Source organism: Lissotriton vulgaris, chromosome 10 (genome assembly GCF_964263255.1).
Source record: "Lissotriton vulgaris chromosome 10, aLisVul1.2, whole genome shotgun sequence".
NCBI lineage: Eukaryota > Metazoa > Chordata > Amphibia > Caudata > Salamandridae > Lissotriton > Lissotriton vulgaris.
In genome coordinates, this window is record NC_141698.1 from 1,156,364,115 (window position 1) to 1,156,388,551 (window position 24,437).

At 49.9% G+C, this 24,437-nt stretch overlaps 1 protein-coding gene across 2 annotated transcripts in view; it reads right to left on the minus strand.

Moving 5' to 3' along the window:
- LOC147689505 (pyrethroid hydrolase Ces2e-like) overlaps nucleotides 1-24,437 on the minus strand; it is a 279,745-nt gene that overhangs the window by 138,775 nt on the left and 116,533 nt on the right. For both annotated transcript variants that reach the window (XM_086942262.1, XM_086942261.1), the window contains exon 3: nucleotides 15,914-16,052. In XM_086942262.1, the coding sequence (XP_086798388.1) occupies nucleotides 15,914-16,052 (139 nt within the window). The remainder of the gene's footprint in view (nucleotides 1-15,913; nucleotides 16,053-24,437) is intronic.

Genomic DNA, 24,437 nt, shown 5'->3' on the forward strand with positions numbered 1-24,437 from the left:
GGGATGATTCATGACTAGCTCTAACCTAAAGGGGCTGATTCATACGTGTCCCTTCCCCAGAGGGATTGGTCAACAGGCTGACCTTTCCCCAGAGGGATTGGTCAACATACTGCCCCTTCCCCAGAGGGATTGGTCAACAGACTCCCCCTTCCCCAGAGGGATTGGCCAACAGACTGATCCTTCCCCAGAGGGATTGGTCAACAGACTGCCCCTTCCCCAGAGAGATTGGTCAACAGACTCCCCCTTCCCCAGAGGGATTGATCAACAAACTGATATTTCCCTAGAGGGATTGGTCAACAAACTGCCCCTTCCCCAGAGGGATTGGTCAACAGACTGCGCCTTCCCCAGAGGGATTGGTCAACAGACTCCCCATTCCCCAGAGGGATTGGTCAACAGACAGCCCCTTCCCCAGAGGGGGTGATTCATGACTAGCCCTAACCTAAAGGGGCTGATTCATAAGCGTCCCTTCCCCAGAGGGATTGGTCAACAGACTGACCCTTCCCCAGAGGGATTGGTCAACATACTGCCCCTTCCCCAGAGGGATTGGCCTACAGACTGCCCCTTCCCCAGAGGCATTGGTCAACAGACTGATCCATCCCCAGAGAGATTGGCCAACAGACTGCCCCTTCCCCAGAGGGATTGGCCAACAGACTGCCCCTTCCCCAGAGGGATTGGTCAACAGACTGATCCATCCCCAGAGGGATTGGTCAACAGACTGCCCCTTCCCCAGAGGGATTGGTCAACAGACTCCCCCTTCCCCAGAGGGATGGCCAACAGACTGATCCTTCCCCAGAGGGATTGGTCAACAGACTGCCCCTTCCCCAGAGAGATTGGTCAACAGACTCCCCCTTCCCCAGAGGGATTGGTCAACAGACTGATCCATCCCCAGAGGGATTGGCCAACAGACTGCCCCTTCCCCAGAGGGATTGGTCAACAGACTGATCCATCCCCAGAGGGATTGGTCAACAGACTGCCCCTTCCCCAGAGGGGATGATTCATGACTAGCTCTAACCTAAAGGGGCTGATTCATACGTGTCCCTTCCCCAGAGGGATTGGTCAACAGGCTGACCTTTCCCCAGAGGGATTGGTCAACATACTGCCCCTTCCCCAGAGGGATTGGTCAACAGACTCCCCCTTCCCCAGAGGGATTGGCCAACAGACTGATCCTTCCCCAGAGGGATTGGTCAACAGACTGCCCCTTCCCCAGAGAGATTGGTCAACAGACTCCCCCTTCCCCAGAGGGATTGGTCAACAAACTGATATTTCCCCAGAGGGATTGGTCAACGGACTGCCCCTTCCCCAGAGGGATTGGTCAACAGACTGCCCCTTCCCCAGAGGGATTGGTCAACAGACTGCCCCTTCCCCAGAGGGATTGGTCAACAGACTCCCCCTTCCCCAGAGGGATTGGTCAATCGACTGCCCCTCGCTCAGAGGGATTGGTCACCTTTACCCAGAGAGGCTGATTCATAGAGTGTCTCTTACCCCAAGGGCTGATTAACAGAATTAACTTCATGGTGAAGAGCGCTGGTTGGGAGATAGTTGTGGAGCTACTGGTATTAGTACTAAAAATAAGTACAAAAAGGACCAACAGTAGTGGCATTCGTCTCTTCGGGGTTATAGCACGAGCAGTATAAATAGTAGTTTTTAGCACTACTTACAGCAGCACAAGAGCTCATAGTTATGGTACGAATGACCAGGATGAGTAGTATTAGTGCATCTGGGCCCGGAGTAGTGGTACCAGTAGTAGCAATAATCGGAAGCCCAGTTTCAGTAGTAATCGTTGGAGCAATCATAATAAAAGTAGTCACAGTTACGTCAGTAGCGGTACTGCTGTAGTAATGATAGTAGTGCCAGCTGCAGTAGTGATACTGATGTAGTGATAATGAATTGATAAAAATGGCATTATCAGAGTGCACCGCCATTCCCAGAGGAGCTTCCTGGCACTCACCGGAAATGAATGCAGCTGCATCAACTTAGTCAGTCTTGGTCAATCTTTATAATAGTGGAGTAAGAATAATAGTAACAGTCGCCGTAGGAGGAATGACGTAGTAATAACAGTAGTCATAGTTACATCAGAAACAGTACTTATGTAGCAATAATAGTAGTCGCAGTTGCAGTAGTAATACTGATGTAGCAATAATAGTAAAAGACACACAATTGATGGACGGAATGCAGAACAAATCAAAACATTCACCCCAGTCAAGAGATCTGGGTTAAATCCATCTTTCTTTTGCTCACCAAGCCACCCCAGTTTAGACACAGCCATATGCAAATCAGTCTTGACCCTGTGCCCTATGGGAACAGTCCAGCCCGAACTGCCGAACCTGGTCCACCCTGGACCGGAAACAAGCATCCTAGGATTGGTCTCATGGTTTCCCTTGCTCTCCGTGCCACTGGAGTCAAGCTATCCTGGCTGATGAAGGGCGATGCCCTGAAACCGGTCCTCGGAAGCTTGTTTCCAGTCCAGGGAGGACCTGGCTTGGCAGTTCGGGCTGGACTGTTCCCATGGGGCACAGGATCAAGACTGATTTGCATATGGCTGGGTTTAAACTGGGGTGGCATAGTGAGCAAAAAATGATGGATTTAGGCCCAGATCTCTGTACTGGGGTGAATGTATGACATTGTTCTGCATTCTGTCCATCAACTGTTGTTTGTGCATTTGTAACCTACTAGTCACAGTTAGATAGGAGATTCACATAAAATTCCCAAATTAAGGATTCAGATTATTATAAATCTCCTGGTATGTGGTCTGGCCCCAGGGTCTTAGCCGCTTTTAGGCAACTAATGGCAGAGGATGTGTCGGCCAAACTGAACGCTGCATCAGCATCATTAGGGATATTTGTATCATCACTGAGACCACAATTCTGACTTTGCAGGTGTAGCAAAGATGGAGTAGCTTCTTCTGAATACAATGTTTTAAAATAATGGACCCATTTCTCTGGTTCATTGGAGTATGGACCTTTCCTGACAGTATCTGAGCTCCCATGGGAGAGTACGTGCCAGGACGCCCCCTTGTTCTAACAGCCTGCAGCAAGGCTTCCTGGTTCATGTCTCCCCAATCCCTCTTAGCCGTATCTTGTGCAAATGTATATCTGTGTCGCACCACACTAATAGTAGAACTATCACATTCATTAATTGCTGCTATTAAACATGATTTTGCAGCTCTACATCATTCCATTGGTTTTCCTTCCTACATGGAGGCCTTTGTTGTTTTAAATCTTTGTGAAAAACGTGAGTTAATTCTCTATAGAATTTTTTACGAATATCTAAAATTGGAGCAGAAGTTACCAAGTTTCCTTCAAAAGGAGAAAAAAGTGCACATACCAATAATAGATTTCTGAGTGCAGTTTATCATTGACCAATACTTGAGGATAAGTAACTCTTCTTGAGTTATTGGCTAGAGTCGGTTCGGCATTACAGTAAAACACCCAGCCAGCTTTCTGATGGGAGTGTCTCCGCTTAAAGTCAACCCGTTCGTTGCGCCCGTCGGCCAACGGCCGTTGCGAGCACTACCTTGGTAGGGCTGCGCACGTCCGTTGGCCGAAGCAGCCCTGCCCACTCAATGGAATGCCCCGCACATCGGCGGAATTGCGGCCGTGGTAAACAGGTTATAAGTGGTGCATCATGGTCACTGTAAAGTTATGGTACAACTATAAATGTAAATGTACAGGAATTTATATAGCGCAAATCACCACTGGTTTCTAAGCGCTGTGTTGGACGTGGCCCATCTGGCAGGTCCGCCCCTGAAGTTCTTATGGTATATGTAACCTGGGGATGGTGATTCCCCCTCTGAGTGAGTGTGAGGAGAGAGCGACCTACCCTTCCATAGGAATACATGGGGAATGGATGAGTCCTCGGTAGTTCCCGGTGCGTAGGGTGTGCAGGGTCAAGTCTGGTATGTATGAACTCGTGAGATTGAATGCTGCGCAACGGTATATGAGGTATGAGTGTGTCTAGTGTAGAAGTCCCCCTTTTGGAAGTTGGCATATTTGTGGAATATGTGCCTGGCGTATGATTGGCCGGGGCTGGCTGGTGAGCCTGGCTCCCAGGATCTGGGAGGGTCTGCCCCGGTGGTGAATGGAGTGTTTAGCATACTGATGTGAGGGGAGGAGTGAGCCTGGGTCTGCTTGTGGATTGACTGTCTGGTTTGAGTGTCATGAATGAGGCTGGGTTTTCCCCAGACAATGCTGGCTCCACCCCCTGGGGTGCGGCTGATGTTCCTAGCCTGGCCAGTGTAAAGAATCCCCCCATAACCAGTTCCAGCTGGTTCTCCCCCTGCCTGCCCCTTCAGACCAAGAATGTGTGTATAAAAAGGGTGCTGTGACACTCTGGACTTGTTCTTGTTCTCAACTTGAATCTACCCGGAGCTGCTGCTGCTGGGGCTCAGGGGTGGCGTGCCTCCCTGGGCCCTGCCCTACTCCTGGACTGAGGATGGCCCTTTCCCCTTCTTGGCGCTGCTGGGCCCCCCCTGAGGTCCTGGACTACCGATGGGCTTTTGTAACCCGCATCTAGCGCTGGGGGAGCGCTGTCCCTTCTGCCCAGCGCCTGGAAGCGCTGTTCCCTGCCCCCTACCGCTTTGGGGTGCTTCACTCCTGCACGATCGCTGGTAGCGCTATATTCAACAAGCCGGTGCTCACCCGGCGTCTGCACCGTGCTACCAAGATTCGACACCCCCAGCGAGTGCCTACCTCGCTTTATTCCCTGCCCTTGTGCCTTACGAGGGAGCCCACTCCTCGTCGATTTCCCCCGAGTTCACCGCCGCCGCCCGGGACCCTAGTGATGTCATCCCCGGGCCGCGCTGGTATTGGCTGCCGGCCCGGGATTCCCCACTAGCGTCATCCCCCAGGCCGCGCCGTGATTGGCTGCCGGCCCGAGAGAAGGAGAGAGGCCGGCCGAAGAAGGACGACGAAGCAGGAGCGGCGGGAGCCCACTCCGCGCTCCTGCGATACCCCCGTAAAGCGGCTGACCTTCCCCGGGGCTCCCGAGAGAGAGAGAGCCCTGGAGCACAAGGAGAAGGCTGGCGCAGCAAAGGAGACCGACGCACCAGAACCGGTGAGTGCTGCGGCAAGCATTGGAGAGGAGGGGCGTCGGGACACGTTGTCGGTGTCCGCCCCTCCCCTCGAGTGAATCCCCGGTTGTGCCCTGAGGCCCGTGAGGCCTCCCACGAAGCCGAGTCCCCCGAGAGGGACTCCGCCTGCCCTACCAATGGTCTGAGCCCGGCGAGGCTCCACCTGTGGCCCCCCTCAACCCCCGAGCCCCGAGAAGGCTCCATTTTCATGTCGGCCTCCGAGCCCCGAGAGGCTCCATCCATATGACAGCCCCCGAGCCCCGAGAGGCTCCACCGTGCCACTGCCCCCCCTCGTTCTCGAGCCCGAGTGGCTCCACCAGTGGCACCCCTTTTTCCCCGGGGCCGGCGAGGCTCACACAATGTCCCTCAGTTGCCCAGCACTTAGTGGGCAACTGCTACGTTTAGGTTTGCCCCGGGCTCCCTGCCCTGAACGTCGAGACTCCTGGGCCCCTTGCCCCAGAAAGGCCCGCTGGCCTGTGGATGGCTATGGACTAAGACTAAGGTGATCCCTACAAGTATTCTATGTTGCACCTCTACCGGTGCTCCTGTATGTTGTGTACCTTGACCTCCTTCACCCCCCCCTGAATACCAGATGTCCCCTGTATGTGATTCCTGGCAGTGGTCCCTTGGCCCTGTGCTGTACCTTCTTCCCTGTAGCCCCTGCCCGTGCCCCTGACACCTTGTACAATGTATGTTCCTATGTGTCCTGCTTAATACAAAGACTATTTTCATATATATATCTGGTGTGGAGTTCCTTTTGTGGGAGGCCGGGGATGTTGTTGTTGGTGGGTGCGTGCGCAAATGCTTCACATGTCCTCCGAGATAGGCCTGGCTGCCCGCGCCGCGTTACCCAGAGGGCGAGCAGGGGTCGACTTTTCATAGGAGTGGCGGTCGCTGGCTGGCTGTGGCGCAAGCCCTGGCCGGCCGGGGGTCCCATTTCCTACACGCTGGCTTAGGGTACCCGTCCTGGTATTCCCCTGTGAGATAACCCCAGCAGGGTATCCACATGGTGAAAGCCAGGCATCCCGCCGCGAGGGGCCGTTGTGGAGATTAAGCAAGCTATTGCCCAGAGTCGCAGAGTGTGAACCCGTGAGTCGAGTAGGCACCGGAGCGAGAGTTGTCGAGTCCATGGACATTTTAGGACTCAAGACCCCACCGAGCCGGGAATTGAACCCTGGTCCCGGGTCTGACCTCTGCTGCCAGGTCTGCCTCCTCTAACCAGTGAGCCATACTTCTCCACTACCATATCACTCAGCAATGACCAACTCCTTACATCAAGTATTATGTAATCTATAACACTTGAATCAAAGCCTCTTTTAAATGTAGGTGATCCTTTAGGATCTGATCGGGTTTGTCCATCGCAAGCCCTGAGAATGTGCCCACCTATCATCGATGCTACCTGCATCGCGGCACTAGAAAAGAGCGCTGAGGTCTACTAGTCAAGCTTGGTATATTCCACATCCTGTCCTCTTCTTCAAAGAATGCATTAAGTGAAGTTGAAGGCTCAAGAGAGACATTGAGATCCCCCGCTACCACATCTTTTGTTCGCTGTTGATAGAACTCAATCTTATTATTCAGAATGGCCAAAAAAGGGGAATCTTCTCCAGCGGCAACTGACCTGCCGTCCGCATTGAGCCGAACCACGGCTAGCCCAGAGGAGACCTGAACTGAACTCCCATCAAATCTAGGGAGCCCCCTTCAGCGGTGAGTGGGCACAGGCGGTGGAGTGTTTCACCAAGATCATTACTCCTCCCGTTGCTCGCCCCGTTTTATTTGGAGGCGTCGTCTCCACACAATAAGTAGTGTAACCATTTATGAACGTTCTTCCTACGGCCCAGATTTCTTGGAAGAGACAGACATCCTTTCCCCCCACAAATAGCCGCCAATCATCATCCGTGAGTTTAGATCTCCTCCCCGTCAGGTTCCATGAGATCGATGACAGTTCTTCTTGTAGCCAATATTTGCTGGAATGCCGGGATGCCCAGACCCTATGATGATCGGGGCAGGGATGTACTAGCAGAGGTGGCATAGGACACACCCGAGCTAGTCGCGCGGTCTGGGCCACCAAAATTAACAGAAGAAGGAAACATTCCTGGCAGGCCTGCCAATGGCGCTCCTTTGGCAGGTTGGGTGTCAAATTATGGCAAGAATCGTGGTCTGCTGTAGACTGGGCCTGTCCAAATTCCCTCTGCTCTGGGCCTATCTGTGCCGGTGCACGAAACACAGTCTTTACCAATTCCTTAGCAAGCTCCTGTAGAATTATCTGACTTTCGACAAGCCCCCCCCCAATATTTGCCCCCTGAGTGTCTAGTGTAGATACATGCCCCAAACCCTTGTCCTTTACCATAGGGAGGGGATTTGTCAACTTCTCTAAGACATGCTCCACGCACTTTGCCCCAAGACTCAAGCGTCCCATATTCTCTTCATCACAAGCTCCAACATTAGCGTTCGGTCTGAATACCGGGTTGGTCCCTTTAGAAGTTACATTCGGTCAATCAATGTCACCCAAGTCGCTAGGGCCTTGGTGGTTGGCTGACCCTCTTCTAGGGACATGCTGCGTGCCAAGTGCATCCCTGTTCCTGATCTGCATTTGGGTGGCAGCATTACAAATGACTTCGCATCGCATCCCTATAGCTTCCTCGGACCCGTCGCTACACGACGCTCCCTCATGCTGGACTTCGCTTGGCAAGCCCCTCATCGGCAGAACCCTCAACGATGACGCAGGAGTCTGCATCCCAGCTCCACAGCTTCGTCAGAATCACTGCTGCATGACGCATTCTAGGTGCGGGATCAAGAAAGTGACATGGCTGATTCCACCCCTTGTATCCGACTTCTGTCACCAACCCAAGGAAAACTCTGCCCATAAGGACAACAACCAACAGAGGACACTGGCAGCTGTCAGCGTCAATAGCCAGGCCCTGTGCCATCCTCTGCCAGGTGGAAGCTCTAAGCGAAGACCTTGAGCAGGCCTCACGTCCAGCCTTAGAGTGGCCAGGGGTTCTCGGAGGGCTTCTGAAGGTCCTCTGACCTCTGATCTTTCTCCGAGTGGGGGGTGTTAGGCATTCTTCTACCACTCTCCTTCCCACCTGTTAAGGGGTGAGACTGGTTCTCCAGCCCAGGGTCTGTACCCTGAAGCTAAAAAGGGTCCACAGGTGAGTGCTCCTCCCTCTGCCTCTCCATCTGGGCTCCCGTACCTTCTGCTTATTAGTGGTACCCCCAGAACACAGAACCGTCAGTGCGCCCTGTGTGGCTGCCCCTCCCAGCTCTCCTGGCACTGAGGGCAACTCATCCCCAGAATGCCATCTATGTGCATCTAGTCAGTAACTAGGACCCTTCTCTTGGGCACCGTCCCACCCAACTCCAAACGTCCTGCTCTTGACCTGGGCTACCCTACACAACTGCCCGTGTGCCAATCTGGAGAAACCAGCCTTTCCACTACTATGGTCTGCTAGCCTGGGAGTCCCTCAGAGCAGTGACAGGGATCTCACTCACTTTCACCTGGTGGAAGTGACAGCGTCCACCCTCAGGGGTCACTGGCTCACCCTCTGAGTCTAACTCCGAGCTAGAGGAGACGGTGGCGTTGTCTATGACCTGCCTCTGGGGATGACTTATCCGTAAGGCCGCATTGGCTGCCCTTGTTGGGTTCCCACCAGAGGAGGGTTTCTTAGGACAGACAGAGTTCATCCGCGTGTGTCCTACCTGGGAGCGCTCAGAGCAGCAGGGCTGGATAGGATTCATCCGAGCTCTGCCCACCAGTTCCCCCTCCCTGTGTCTTGTAAGGGGCATGGGAACCTTTCCTCTCCACCGGATCCTAGGACTTGTCTGTGTCTTTCTTGACCTCTTCCTCCTTCTCCTCTGGGGGGACTTGAACCGCCCTTCTGGGGGTCACTCCAAGGTACCCAGATTGAGGACACAGGACAAGAAGAAGAACATGCAGCTGAAGCCTTTCCTCACTTGCAGCACTATCTGGAAAACAAAATGAATGGAAATCTATTCAACAAAAGCAATGTTGCACCCGATGACTGGGTTAAAGAGAGAACACTCTGATCATCGTGCATTAAATCACATACCAGACATGTGTGTGAGGCTGGTCCCCTGGGATGGAATGGAGCTCTGTGCAGGGACCTACGTGTTACCCGCAGGACACATATTTGATTGTCAGCAGGGTCATCCCAGGATATCATCCTTCTAAGGTTGGAAAATAGGTGCCCCTTGGTCAACTAATAGGAACACTTGCTCTCCACAGACGGCACAGCAGGTTCCACATTAAAGAAAATAAGTGATTATGTATTTATTTTCAGATAAAAATGAAATAAAGGGTTCACTAGATATTAAAGTTACACATGTGGGCTTCTTCCGGTGACCTTAAGGGAGGGGAATTGTGTACCTGAAGTTAATACCTGGGGAAGACCTGGTGGATGCTTCCTCATACAGACCCCTCACCATGCTTAATTCGGACCTTAAAATACTCTGCAAGATTCTGGCATCTTGATGTTCATAAATTATTTCAGGAAGATGAATGTGACTTCATGCGAGCACGTACCACCGCCTATAATCTGCGCGACACCTCGGGTCGCGTAGAAGAGATGGCCTTGGTTCCCTTGACCCTGAAAGGCCTGTCCTACGGTTGAGTGGGGATATTTAATGGCCGTGCTGCAGGCTCTGGGGATTGGGCCCAATCTTTGTACATGGAGCCTCCTATTCGAGTCAGGGGGGGCGGGGAGCTCCCGGAGTCATGGACAGTCGGCAGGGGCACGAGACAGGGTTGCCCCCTTTCACCCCTTCTCTTTGCACTTGCAATTGAGCCCCCTGCAGTGTTGTTACGCATGGAGATCCGGGTGGGAGGTACCACTTATGTGGTATCGCAGTACGTGGATGACGCGTTAATTTTTGTTTAATCTCCTGGGGGCATATTAACAAAGGATTTATCTCCACTTTTTTGGCTTTTTAAACCAAAAGAGCCGAGATAAAATTATCTCCCTATCAACAACAGGGTGCTAGCATGCAAAATCGCATGTTAGCACCCTTTTTCTCTACGCTTCCCATTGCATCACTAATGAGATGCAAAGGGGGCGTTGCAGAGCAGAATAATAGCAGACATGTCGCGTATCAAGCTTCACGCTAACCCTCTTAGAGATAAAAAAAAGCAGCGCTAACCAGGGTTAACGCTGCTTTTTAAAGTCTGCTAATTTTCAGATTTAGGCATACCTGTAATGGGAGGTGGATTATGTGACTGGAACCACAGTCACTATCACCAAGGTTATCGCAGTTTTTCATTGAATATCGCTGGAAATCCAGCGTTATTCAATGTAAAACGGCGATATTCCTGCTATCCCTGTTTTTTTTATCGCCATGGCGCTCAGTGTAGATAATACTGCGCTACCATGGCGATTATCGCCAGGGATAACCGGCGATATATTTTTTAACGCTAATAGCGGTCAGCGATAATTTTCTCTGCCGCTTGTGCATATGCCCCCTGGAGAGTTGGTGCTGCTCTTAATGCAGCTTCTGGGGGCTTTTGGAGGGGTCTCTGATCTTAAAGTCAATGTCCAAAAATCACTTTTGCTCTCCTTGGGAGAATTAGTAGCGAGACCCCTAGACCAGCTGCCAGCGGTGGGCTCTGTTGGGAGCCTGTCACGTTTCGATACTTAGGGATTTGGATCACACACACCGAGGTGGAGCATAAGCTTAAAAACATGGAGGGAGTAGAGGGAGGGCTTGAGAATTTGATCACGTTTTGGAAAAAACTCCCTCTCGCAGTAATGGGCAGAGCAGCTATAGCGGAAAGGGTCATCCTATCGCGACTCCCAGAACCTCATGCAGAATTCACTTTTCCCACTCGAGGCCAGATTCTTTCACAGATTGGATAGCGCGTTGGGTTACCTGATCTTGGACGGACATCGCAGAGGGTGGCATTGGCAGCGCTAAAAAGGGACACGGAGGCTGGCGGGTCGGAAGACCCTGATATCCAGCTTTATAATTATGCGCACATTTGCAGCACATCACACGTTGGATGATGAAGCCTCCTAAGTGAGAAACGGCGGCTGGCAGACAGGATTGGGGGGGCACCTTGCCACAATTGTAAATGCGGGGAGGCTGGTCGGAGCATCCAGTCCCTTACTTAGTGCAGGTCACCGCTGGGATCTGGGGGCTCAATTCACAGAACTAACTTAAGACAAAATCATAAACCTACTACTTTTGATATTCACAGAAGTTAGCATTTTCGTCTTAAGTTTGTTTTAAGACAGACTTAAGACAGACTTAATACAGACTTAAGTTAGGATTTTGTCTTAAATATGTCTTAAGTCTGTCTTAAGTCTGTCTTAAGTTTGTCTTAAGACAAACTTAATACAAAATCCTAACTTCTGTGAATACCAAAAGTAGTAAGTTTAGGATATTGTCTTAAGTTAGTTCTGTGAATCGGCCCCAATGAGAGGGTGGCCAGATAATAGTCCGAAGAGCCCCTTTTGATAGAGAGCTACAACTGTGGAATCTCGCCCCCTTTCGTGCCTTAGATGCTGACACGTCCATATTTATCTGGGGGGGATTTTTCTTTCCTTCCAGGGGGCTCGGTATTCCTTCAGGTTTGGCCCGGATAATTTTTTGCACAACGCTAACTAGCGAGTGTTGTGAGGGAGGTGTGGTGCGATTTCCCTGCGGTGACTCTGACCTTAGAGATTTTGGTGACCTCCTTGGTTTGGGGGAGGGGAGACATTTCTATATATCCCTTAGGGGTGATATGGTCAAGCAACCATATGCAGCGCAAGGAACCTAGGAGCGTGAATTTGGGAAACCCATTTCGTAGACTGACTGGGTCCATGCTGAGACTGAGGTGCGCACTGTGGGGCACATTTACAAAACAAATCAGAGCACAGAGCAGAGCCAAATTCAGCAGCAGATTTGCTGCTGCTCGAGTAGATTTGCTGCTTTTCGAGCAGATTTGCTGCTGCTCGAGTAGATTTGCTGCTTTTCGAGCAGATTTGCTGCTGCTCGAGTAGATTTGCTGCTTTCGAGTAGATTTGCTGCTGCTCGAGTAGATTTGCTGCTTTTCGAGCAGATTTGCTGCTGCTCGAGTAGATTTGCTGCTTTTCGAGCAGATTTGCTGCTGCTCGAGTAGATTTGCTGCTTTTCGAGTAGATTTGCTGCTTCTTGAGTAGATTTGCTGCTTCTCGAGTAGATTTGCTGCTTCTCGAGTAGATTTTCTACTTGAGCAGCAGCAAAATCAACTTGAATGGCTGTGCACCCTTGCACACCGAATGGTGTCATTCGTGCAGAGTTTTCAGCACTGCTTGCACAACTGGTATTACATTGCAGTGCAAGCAGCCCTACATTCTTATTTACAATAGTTGAGAGAACTCTGCAGAATCTCATTGAGTTTTTATGTAACTCCTTGGAAAACCATGGAGTAAAACTCCACAAGTTCTACCCACCACAAACTGATCATTCACAATCAGATCGCATTTTGTAGAGCACTATTTTTTTCAGAAGCACCGTAACTAATGTATGCTTTATTTCTTGTAGTGTGCACCATTTGTATCCTAACCTCCTGTTGAAATCTGAATATGAAATGGGTAGCTAAGCAGAGCTGTGAAGAGCCCAGTCTGGTGTGGTCTAGTCTGAGCATGGATGTTTCCCTGTTTTCTTGGCATAGGGCGCCGCAGTATTGCTTTCATGTATGAATATAGCATGTTTTATGAGGGAAACATCCTTTACAATGCAACTTTTACCACGCAGTACCTTTACAACGCAGGTTTTTCAACGCAAGTCATTACAACGACTTGCGCTGGGGGGCACTCTAGGATAGGTAATAGTTTAATTTACTATCCAACACCTTCTCTACTATCCACAGGGACTGGAGTTGGAATAGTAAATTAAACTATTCACTATCCAGCGCCCCCCAACGCAAGTCGTTGTAACAACTTGCGTTGAAAAACCTGCGTTGTAAAGGCAGGCGTGGTAAAAGCATGCGTTGTAACAACGTACATCCGTTTTATGATCAGTTTAGGTGGTACATGTTAAGTATCATTTACATAATTGCAAACCCAATACAGATTTGAAAACACCCAGACACCTCCATACTAGCAGCTCAAGCATGCTATGACTTCTTGCAGTAAGGGGTTGATGGGAGTGATGGAAGGAACACCCCTAGAGATAAGGGTACTGAAGGCTAGAAGGGCCAAACAACTACATTGCTGACATTTACCACCATAATGGCCCACACAAAAAGAACTGGAAGGCTTCAAAGCCAGATGGGACAAGACACAGGCCCAGTTGAAAATGTCGATGGGAGGCAGCCTGTGATTTCACCCCAAGAGTGGTCAGCAAGGTCTGGGTTCTGCTCTGTGCAGTTGAAACTTGTGCACAGAGTGCACTGCACAAGGGCCAGCCGCGGATCACTGGGTGAACTTATAATGACATTTGCTCATGAAGTCATGGCTGGGAGGCTGCTTTCATGCAGGCGCTGTGATCGATATAGAGAAACACTGTGAATAAGTTGGTAGGAAGCTGGAGACAACACTGGGGCTCCCCTAAAAGAGAGAGAGAGCTGCAGCACTATGATGGGGCAACCTATCTCCACCAGCCATGGAGGAAAAGACCCGCACTGGGCACTGGTGGCTGGCAACGGACGAAGGGGAATGTAAAGGGGAGGCTGTCCAAAGATGGCTCAATAAACCTGGAGGACCTGTGAGGAGCACAATGGGATAGGATAGGTAAGGAGAGCAACTAAAGGAGAGGAGGAAGCAACGCGCCATAGAGCCGCCAGCAAGATGAGGACTCGTTACAAGAACTCGCCTGTGACGAGTAACTGGGTGATGAAACCGCTCATGGGCTGGTAGATACTGTGTTAAAATTCTCAAAATGAGACAGATGTCAGCACCTAAAATATCAGATCATTGAAACACTTTGCTGTATTTTTTGGAAGCTGCTATTAATCTTCATTGCCCACCCATGCTTCTCAATGGTCCACCCATATTTCTTCATGACCCACCCATGCTTCTTCAAATCCCTCATATGGTTCCTCACAGCTCACCCCTGCTTCCTTATGACCTACCTTTACTTTTTCTTCTTGACCAACCCATGTTTCTTCAGGGCCCACCCGTGCTTCTTCATGGCCCACCCCTTCTTCTTCACAGCCCAACCATGCTTCTTCATTGCTCTCCTGTGCTTCTTCATGGCCCACCCCTGCTTCTTCAAATCCCTCATATGGTTCCTCACAGCTCACCCCTGCTTCTTCATGGATCTTATAGGCCACGAATCCTAGAGCAAGGCCTGGGCTAAGGGCTGGTGAGGGTAAGTGGGAACTGCAGGGGGCTACGGGAGGGGGTGACAGGCAGCCACGGTTCATGCAGGCAAGAGTGGTGGGGAGGTGGGGCTGGGTGTGGGTGTGGGGTGATATCAACAGACGACCACAAGGGAAAATTAAATAAATAATTCATTTTCCCTCATCGTCGTCTGTCAAAATTTTACCTGCACAGGCCGCGGCTGGGGGAGATGGCCAAGGGGGTGGTGGCTACAAGGTGTGAGGGATGTGGAGAGGGGCCTGCGGGCTGGGGATGATGGCTGTGGAGGGGGTGAAAGCTGGGGATGATAGCCACATTGTACGCTACCACATATATATAATATATATATAGTAATCGTGGAAGAGAGATGCAGCAAACAACCATGCAATCCCTGGAGTGGAGACCTGTGATGATGGAAGAGAAAGGGACTGAGAATCCATGCAATCCGAGGCTGGAGGTCATTGATGATGGAAGAGAGAGGGAACAAACATCAATGCAATCCCGGGAGTGAGGAGCCATGATGATAGAAGAGAGATGGATCGACCATCCATGCAACCTAGGGTGGAGATCCATTATCAAGGAAGAGAGATGGATTGACCATCCATGCAACCTAGGGTGGAGATCCATTATCAAGGAAGAGAGATGGATCGGCCATCCATGCAACCTAGGGTGGAGATCCATTATCAAGGAAGAGAGATGGATCGGCCATCCATGCAACCTAGGGTGGAGATCCATTATCAAGGAAGAGAGATGGATCGACCATCCATGCAACCTAGGGTGGAGATCCATTATCAAGGAAGAGAGATGGATCGACCATCCATGCAACCTAGGGTGGAGATCCATTATCAAGGAAGAGAGATGGATCGGCCATCCATGCAACCTAGGGTGGAGATCCATTATCAAGGAAGAGAGATGGATCGGCCATCCATGCAACCTAGGGTGGAGATCCATTATCAAGGAAGAGAGATGGATCGACCATCCATGCAACCTAGGGTGGAGATCCATTATCAAGGAAGAGAGATGGATCGACCATCCATGCAACCTAGGGTGGAGATCCATTATCAAGGAAGAGAGATGGATCGGCCATCCATGCAACCTAGGGTGGAGATCCATTATCAAGGAAGAGAGATGGATCGGCCATCCATGCAACCTAGGGTGGAGATCCATTATCAAGGAAGAGAGATGGATCGGCCATCCATGCAACCTAGGGTGGAGATCCATTATCAAGGAAGAGAGATGGATCGACCATCCATGCAACCTAGGGTGGAGATCCATTATCAAGGAAGAGAGATGGATCGGCCATCCATGCAACCTAGGGTGGAGATCCATTATCAAGGAAGAGAGATGGATCGACCATCCATGCAACCTAGGGTGGAGATCCATTATCAAGGAAGAGAGATGGATCGAACATCAATGCAATCCCAGGAGTAAAGATCCATGATGATAGAAGAGAGAGGGAAGGAACATCCATGCAGTCCCAGGGGTGGAGATCCCTTGAGCAGACAGAGGCATATCTCTTAAACGGTGGATGAGGAGTGAAAAACAATCAGATAACTGTGCTTACCGGTAGCCTTGAGGTCTTGTCTGCATCTGCCGGAGTGTACACGTTGAGGTACAGACAGTCTTCAGACATGGAAAATGCAGGAAACTCTGCATCTAATATTTTTCCCAATCGCTCGAGAGTCGCAATTGGTTGTGGACATCTTAAAAAAAAAGATTATTATTTAAAACAAGCACATTCAATGACACAAACACAACACAGACATCACTGTAGAATACTGGAATGAGAGGCACAATCATGACATATGCACTACTGTAGAGTTGTATTTTATGTATAGGAATGCGAGTGCACCAAGGTACGGGCTTGTGTCAGCCAAGTTTGGATATTACAAGTGTGAGGATGGCTTGTAGTTTCTGCTGCTATCAAGGGATGGGAAGATGCAACATGTGTGTGGCATCAAATAGAGGTCTACATCCCTGGCAACCCCTAGGTTTCTGACTTCTCTTGATACTGTTGCAGGGACCTCGTGTTTCTTGGTCCATATGGCAATCGGCTGGTCCTTTTACCATTGTCCACAGGTTATTATATCTGCCTTTGCGGCATAGAGCTTTGGGTTGTTATTTATTTAAAAGTTTTATAATTTATTTAAATGTTTTATAAAGCGCATAGCTGCCCCAGTGACGGGGCGTCCCAGCGCTAACTAAGCAAGGGCTGAGAACACTCACAGAAAAAAGAAGCCTAAGCTAAAAAGAGCCAGGTCTTTAAAGCCTTTCGGAAAGCCAGATGGGTCTGAACTCCTCTATTGGAAGTTGGAAGAGAGTTCCAAAGGCGCGCCACCTGAACTCTAAAGGACCGACCACCCGCCCGCTCTGACTCTGTGAAAGCGGGGAGTGCCGACCAGGCCCGCATTGGCCGATCGCAAAGGGCGGTTCGGTACATATTGGGCCAGCAAATCCGCCTAAATCTTCAGTACTTGACCAATCAGTATTTTATGGGCCACCCATAAAGGCTTAAACTGAATTCTTTTTGCTATCGGAAGCCAGTGCAACTTAGGCAAAAGGTGCCTGGCCGGACATGATTTAGGCAGAGCAAACAGGGCGCGAGCTGCTGCATTCTGGATTCCCTGAAGGCGGACAATACAGGACTTGTTGGCGCCTAAATATAGAGATTTCTCATAGTCCAGGCTTGACAAAGCTGCGGCCTGAAGAATGGTTTGGCGGACTTTTGGTGCAAAATAACCAAGTTGGGGCCTCAGCCCTCTTAGGCGACCAAAACAAGATCCCGCCAGGGCCTTGCACTGCGCATCAAAGGAAAGTTTGCTGTCAATCCAGAAGCCCAGATTTTTAACTTTTTTCTTTGGCTGGGGGCCGGGTTTAAGTTTGTCGGGCCACCACTGTTCAGACCAGAGGGCACTATCTCTCCCCAGCACTAGAATTTCTGACTTGGCCCCATTCAGCTGCAAACAATGTGCTGCCAACCAGTCAGATATAGCTATCAGGTCCTCTTTCAATTCAAAGAGATTGTCTTGGCAGTGCCTTGAGAACGCGATGACTAGCTGGGCGTCATCAGCGTATGAAACCAATGACAACCCTCTGCTTTTTGCCAACAAGGCTAGGGGCTGTATATCAATGTTAAAAAGAGCCGGGCTCAATATAGAGCCCTGGGGGACCCCATGTTTAATAGCATGTATCTGTTAATGATACGGTGGCACCGCCACTTGAAAGGTCCTGCCTTCCAGGAAGGATTCAAACCAGCCCAAGTCTGCTCCCGGAGCCCCATATCATATAGTCTGTCTAGAAGGATCTCATGGGAAACAGTGTCAATCGTGGAACTTTAATCCAAAAGAATCGAGGCCGCGGAATTCCCAACATCCAGGCTGCACCGAATATTCTCGGTCACAGCTAACAATCCCGATTCGTTGCTGTGACGGGGGCGAAAGCCGTTTTGAGAGGGGTCAAGAGTTTTGGTGTGCTCTACAAATTCTGCCAAGACAGAATTCACATATGCCTCAGTGACCTTAGCCAAAAAAGGAAGTTGGGAAATTGGACGGAAATTACTCGGGTTTGATGGCTCCAAGGAAGGCTTTTTTAAAAGAGGTATCACTTTTGCGTGCTTCCAAGTTGCCGGCAATAGTGCCAAAGACAGCGATAGATTCACTACAGCCCTACTTTCTGGGGAGATGGAATCGAGGACTTGTCGAAGCTGATCGGGTCTCAGAGGTTCGGTTGGGGAACCCGATTTGATTTTGAGACATAAAGATTCAATTTCAGAGAGGGAGAGTGAGGGAAAAAAGCGCAGCATTGGTTTAACAGGATTGGGCCTGTCAACCGGCAAGGACATTGGAAAGGTATTCAGAAGGACTTCGGGAGGGCTGACCGAAGGCAGGTTATTATAGATGGTCTCTACCTTGCGCACAAAAAAGTTTGCGAGTACCTCGCATTGAGTGTCAGAGGTGATCATCCATGTGTTTATTGCCTGAAAGCAATCGCTAGATGCCTTCAAGCCATCCATTTTTACAATGATTAGGATGTCACCTGCGTAGTGGTAACAGCTGAGTTTAAATCATTTAATCAGCTTTAGTAAGGAGGATAGGTAAACGTTGAATAATGGGGGGGATACGAGGGACCGCTGAGGGACGCCACAGCGTTGTGTCTGAGGGACTGGCATGAAAGGTGGTACCAATACTATTTAGCAGCCACTATTTCAAGGTCAGGAATTCAGCGGGCATTAGATGACGTCTCTTCTCACCTTTCACGTATGGTACGTCAAACAAGAATCTGCTGTGCGAAGAGATTGCACAACTGTGCACGACATTGAGTCATGTTGGTCTTAAGCCAGCAATTTCATGACAATTCCTTTTCCTGATACATAAGTGGTCACTACCTAAACCTACCAGTCATTCAGAAGCAGTGTCCAATCAGGAAGCTCCAGATTCCAATATGGCATGGTGCTTTGATCAGCCTATTGCGCTGGGCACAGTTCTCACAAGTCAGGGACAACTTACGTTTCGAGCCTTGCACTGCTCCGGCCAGCAGTGGCCTGATGTGATATAATGCATCCGCTCTAGACATCTTTATTTTGTTTCCAGGAGCCAGATAGTTTGTTACGTTAATATGCCTGCTGCAGAGGGCTGGAAATATCCTACCTAGTGGTAGTGTGAATCTGAAATAACCCAATATAGCCTGCCATGTTACAAAGGGCTGCTAGAACAGACTATCTATCTTTCAAAAATGGCTCACTATCTAGATAACCCTGCCAGGCTCAACACACTTAGGGTTCATCTCCTTGAACCAAATGTTGTGGAAACCATAATCATGGCCTCAGAGGCTGAAAGCACAGGTTTAGACATCGGGCCTTGGGTGCCACCGAGCCCTGGACTAAATGCCGCAGTTACCCACATTACCAGAGTCGGCGAATTTACAGGGCGCGATCTTGTTTTTTCCTTGCGACTTTGGGACTTTGGGACTTAGTGGGCCTTCCCTGTCACGGGTAATAGCTCAGTTACACGAGTGTAATACTATTGTTATAAGCAGGAGTGCAGGAATGCTGGATGGCCGGACACTTGGGGGTCCCTGCAGACTCCATTAGAGCGGTCTGCTGTCCCATTGCTGTGCACCGTCAGCGAGCGCAGTGTGCTTCTCAATACAGCAAACAAAACATCAAACTCAGAACTGGTGGGAAACGTGTCCCTCATATGCTGAATTCAGTTTAATAAAAGAAAAGGTTTCAGGTATGTTTGTCAGAAACATTTCCTTTTCTAGTCCTGACGGTGACCCATTGAAGTCAAACACACGGTGAGGGTAGTGTGTTGGATGTCAACGGGTTGTCTGCCCTAAAGCAGCTAAAACTCACATTTTCTTGCTTTCTCTTTGCTGTCTTTATCTGCTGCAGGCTGTCCAGGTTCAGTTCCTCCCTCCCGTTGCCTGCTCTGTAGTTACGGTAATCTTCCACAAACTCATTTTCTGTAAACAGGCCTTTACATCTTGTTCTTCTCTGGTCACGTTTGCTGGGCGTTCAAAGACCGGAGTCAAATGTCAGGTGCTGTCTTATCCTTCTGAGTGTTCTCTGTTTGTAAACAGGCCTGTAAATATGGGCCCAATTCACAAAGGCAATCTGAGACAAAAGTGCAACTGTACGACTCTTGGCATTCACAGAGGTCTTTTACAAGTTGTATCTTTACGTCTGCAGTCAGACTGGAATCTCTGCCCGTACTCTCCGCAGCGGGGCCGGAATCTCTGGCCCAGGCTGGATGAAGTGTAATCAATGGGCCAGAATGCAACGTATTACAAAAAGGAACATTAGCAACTTGAGATAAATGGAACAGGACACTCCACTCTGCAACACTGCACTCTACGCCACTGCACTCTATGCCACTGTACTCAGCCTTACTCCATTGTATGATTCTCCACTCTACGCCACTGCACTCTGTGCCACTGTACTCAGCCTTACTCCATTGTACGATTCTCCGCTCTGCAACACTGCACTCTATGCCACTGTACTCAGCCTTACTCCATTGTACGATTCGCCACTCTACGCCACTGCACTCTAGGCCACTGTACTCAGCCTTACTCCATTGTACGATTCGCCACTCTACGCCACTGCACTCTATGCCACTCTACTCAGCCTTACTCCATTGTACGATTCGCAACTCTACGCCACTGCACTCTATGCCACTGTACTCAGCATTACTCCATTTTACGATTCGCCACTCTATGCCACTGCACTCTAGGCCACTGTACTCAGCCTTACTCCATTGTACGATTCGCCACTCTACGCCACTGCACTCTAGGCCACTGTACTCAGCCTTACTCCATTGTACGATTCTCCACTCTGCAACACTGCACTCTATGTCACTCTACTCAGCCTTACTCCATTGTACGATTCTCCACTCTACACCACTGCACTCTATGCCACTGTACTCAGCCTTACTCCATTGTACGATTCACCACTCTACGCCACTGCACTCTATGCCATTGTACTCAGCCTTACTCCATTGTACGATTCACCACTCTACGCCACTGCACTCTATGCCACTCTACTCAGCCTTACTCTATTGTACGATTCTCCACTCTGCAACACTGCACTCTATGCCACTCTACTCAGCCTTACTCCATTGTACGATTCTCCACTCTACACCACTGCACTCTATGCCACTGTACTCAGCCTTACTCCATTGTACGATTCACCACTCTACGCCACTGCACTCTATGCCATTGTACTCAGCCTTACTCCATTGTACGATTCACCACTCTACGCCACTGCACTCCATGCCACTCTACTCAGCCTTACTCCATTGTACGATTCTCCACTCTGCAACACTGCCCTCCATGCCACTCTACTCAGCCTTACTCCATTGTACGATTCTCCACTCTACACCACTGCACTCTATGCCACTGTACTCAGCCTTACTCCATTGTACGATTCACCACTCTACGCCACTGCACTCTATGCCATTGTACTCAGCCTTACTCCATTGTACGATTCACCACTCTACGCCACTGCACTCCATGCCACTCTACTCAGCCTTACTCCATTGTACGATTCTCCACTCTACACCACTGCACTCTATGCCACTGTACTCAGCCTTACTCCATTGTACGATTCACCGCTCTACGCCACTGCACTCTATGCCACTGTACTCAGCCTTACTCCATTGTACGATTCTCCACTCTACGCCACTGCACTCTATGCCACTGTACTCAGGCTTACTCCATTGTACGATTCTCCACTCTACGCCACTGCACTCTATGCCACTCTACTCAGCCTTACTCCATTGTACAATTCACCACTCTACGCCACTGCACTCTATGCCACTGTACTCAGCCTTACTCCATTGTACGATTCACCACTCTACACCACTGCACTCTATGCCACTGTACTCAGCCTTACTCCATTGTACGATTCTCCACTCTACGCCACTGCACTCTATGCCACTGTACTCAACCTTACTCCATTGTACGATTCACCACTCTACGCCACTGCACTCTATGCCACTGTACTCAGCCTTACTCCATTGTACGATTCTCTGCTCTGCAACACTGCACTCTATGCCACTGTACTCAGCCTTACTCCATTGTACGATTCTCCACTCTACACCACTGCACTCTATGAGACTGTACTCAGCCTTACTCCATTGTACGATTCTCCGCTCTGCAACACTGCACTCTATGCCACTCTACTCAGCATTACTCCATTGTACGATTCTCCGCTCTGCAACACTGCACTCTATGCCACTCTACTCAGCCTTACTCCATTGTACGATTCACCGCCACTGTACTCAGCCTTACTCCATTGTACGATTCTCCGCTCTGCAACACTGCACTCTATGCCACTGTACTCAGCCTTACTCCATTGTACGATTCTCCACTCTACGTAACTGCACTCTATGCCTCTGTACTCAGCCTTACTCCATTGTACGATTCTCCACTCTACGCCACTGCACTCTATGCCACTGTACTCAGCCTTACTCCATTGTACGATTCTCCACTCTACGCCACTGCACTCTATGCCACTGTACTCAGCCTTACTCCATTGTACGATTCTCCACTCTACGCCACTGCACTCTATGCCACTGTACTCAGCCTTACTTCATTGTACGATTCTCCACTCTACGCCAGTGCACTCTATGCCACTGTACTCAGCCTTACTCCATTGTACGATTCTCCACTCTGCAACACTGCACTCTATGCCACTGCACTCAGCCTTACTCCATTGTACGATTCTCCACTCTACGCCACTGCACTCTATGCCACTCTACTCAGCCTTACTCCATTGTACGATTCTCCACTCTGCAACACTGCAATCTATGCCACTGCACTCAGCCTTACTCCATTGTACGATTCTCCACTCTACGCCACTGCACTCTATGCCACTGCACTCACCTTACTCCATTGTACGATTCGCCACTCTAAGCCACTGCACTCTATGCCACTGTACTCAGCCTTACTCCATTGTACGATTCTCCACTCTACGCCACTGCACTCTATGCCACTCTACTCAGCCTTACTCCATTGTACGATTCTCCACTCTGTAACACTGCACTCTATGCCACTCTACTCAGCCTTACTCCATTGTATGATTCTCCACTCTGTAACACTGCACTCTATGCCACTGCACTCAGCCTTACTCCATTGTACGATTCTCCACTCTACGCCACTGCACTCTATGCCACTCTACTCAGCCTTACTCCATTGTACGATTCACCACTCTACACCACTGCACTCTATGCCACTGCACTCAGCCTTACTCCATTGTACGATTCTCCACTCTATGCCACTGCACTCTAGGCCACTGTACTCAGCCTTACTCCATTGTACGATTCTCCGCTCTGCAACACTGCACTCTATGCCACTGCACTCAGCCTTACTCCATTGTACGATTCTCCACTCTACGCCACTGCACTCTATGCCACTGCACTCACCTTACTCCATTGTACGATTCTCCACTCTACGCCACTGCACTCTATGCCACTGTACTCAGCCTTACTCCATTGTACGATTCTCCGCTCTGCAACACTGCACTCTATGCCACTGTACTCAGCCTTACTCCATTGTACGATTCGCCACTCTACGCCACTGCACTCTAGGCCACTGTACTCAGCCTTACTCCATTGTACGATTCGCCACTCTACGCCACGGCACTCTATGCCACTCTACTCAGCCTTACTCCATTGTACGATTCGCCACTCTACGCCACTGCACTCTATGCCACTGTACTCAGCCTTACTCCATTGTACGATTCGCCACTCTATGCCACTGCCCTCTATGCCACTGTACTCAGCCTTACTCCATTGTACGATTCGCCACTCTACGCCACTGCACGCTAGGCCACTGTACTCAGCCTTACTCCATTGTACGATTCTCCACTCTGCAACACTGCACTCTATGTCACTCTACTCAGCCTTACTCCATTGTACGATTCTCCACTCTACACCACTGCACTCTATGCCACTGTACTCAGCCTTACTCCATTGTACGATTCACCACTCTACGCCACTGCACTCTATGGCATTGTACTCAGCCTTACTCCATTGTACGATTCACGACTCTACGCCACTGCACTCTATGCCACTCTACTCAGCCTTACTCCATTGTACGATTCTCCACGCTGCAACACTGCACTCTATGCCACTCTACTCAGCCTTACTCCATTGTACGATTCTCCACTCTACACCACTGCACTCTATGCCACTGTACTCAGCCTTACTCCATTGTACGATTCACCACTCTACGCCACTGCACTCTATGCCATTGTACTCAGCCTTACTCCATTGTACGATTCACCACTCTACGCCACTGCACTCCATGCCACTCTACTCAGCCTTACTCCATTGTACGATTCTCCACTCTGCAACACTGCACTCTATGCCACTCTACTCAGCCTTACTCCATTGTACGATTCTCCACTCTACGCCACTGCACTCTATGCCACTGTACTCAGCCTTACTCCATTGTACGATTCTCCACTCTGCAACACTGCACTCTATGCCATTGTACTCAGCCTTACTCCATTGTACGATTCACCACTCTACGCCACTGCACTCTATGCCACTGTACTCAGCCTTACTCCATTGTACGATTCTCCACTA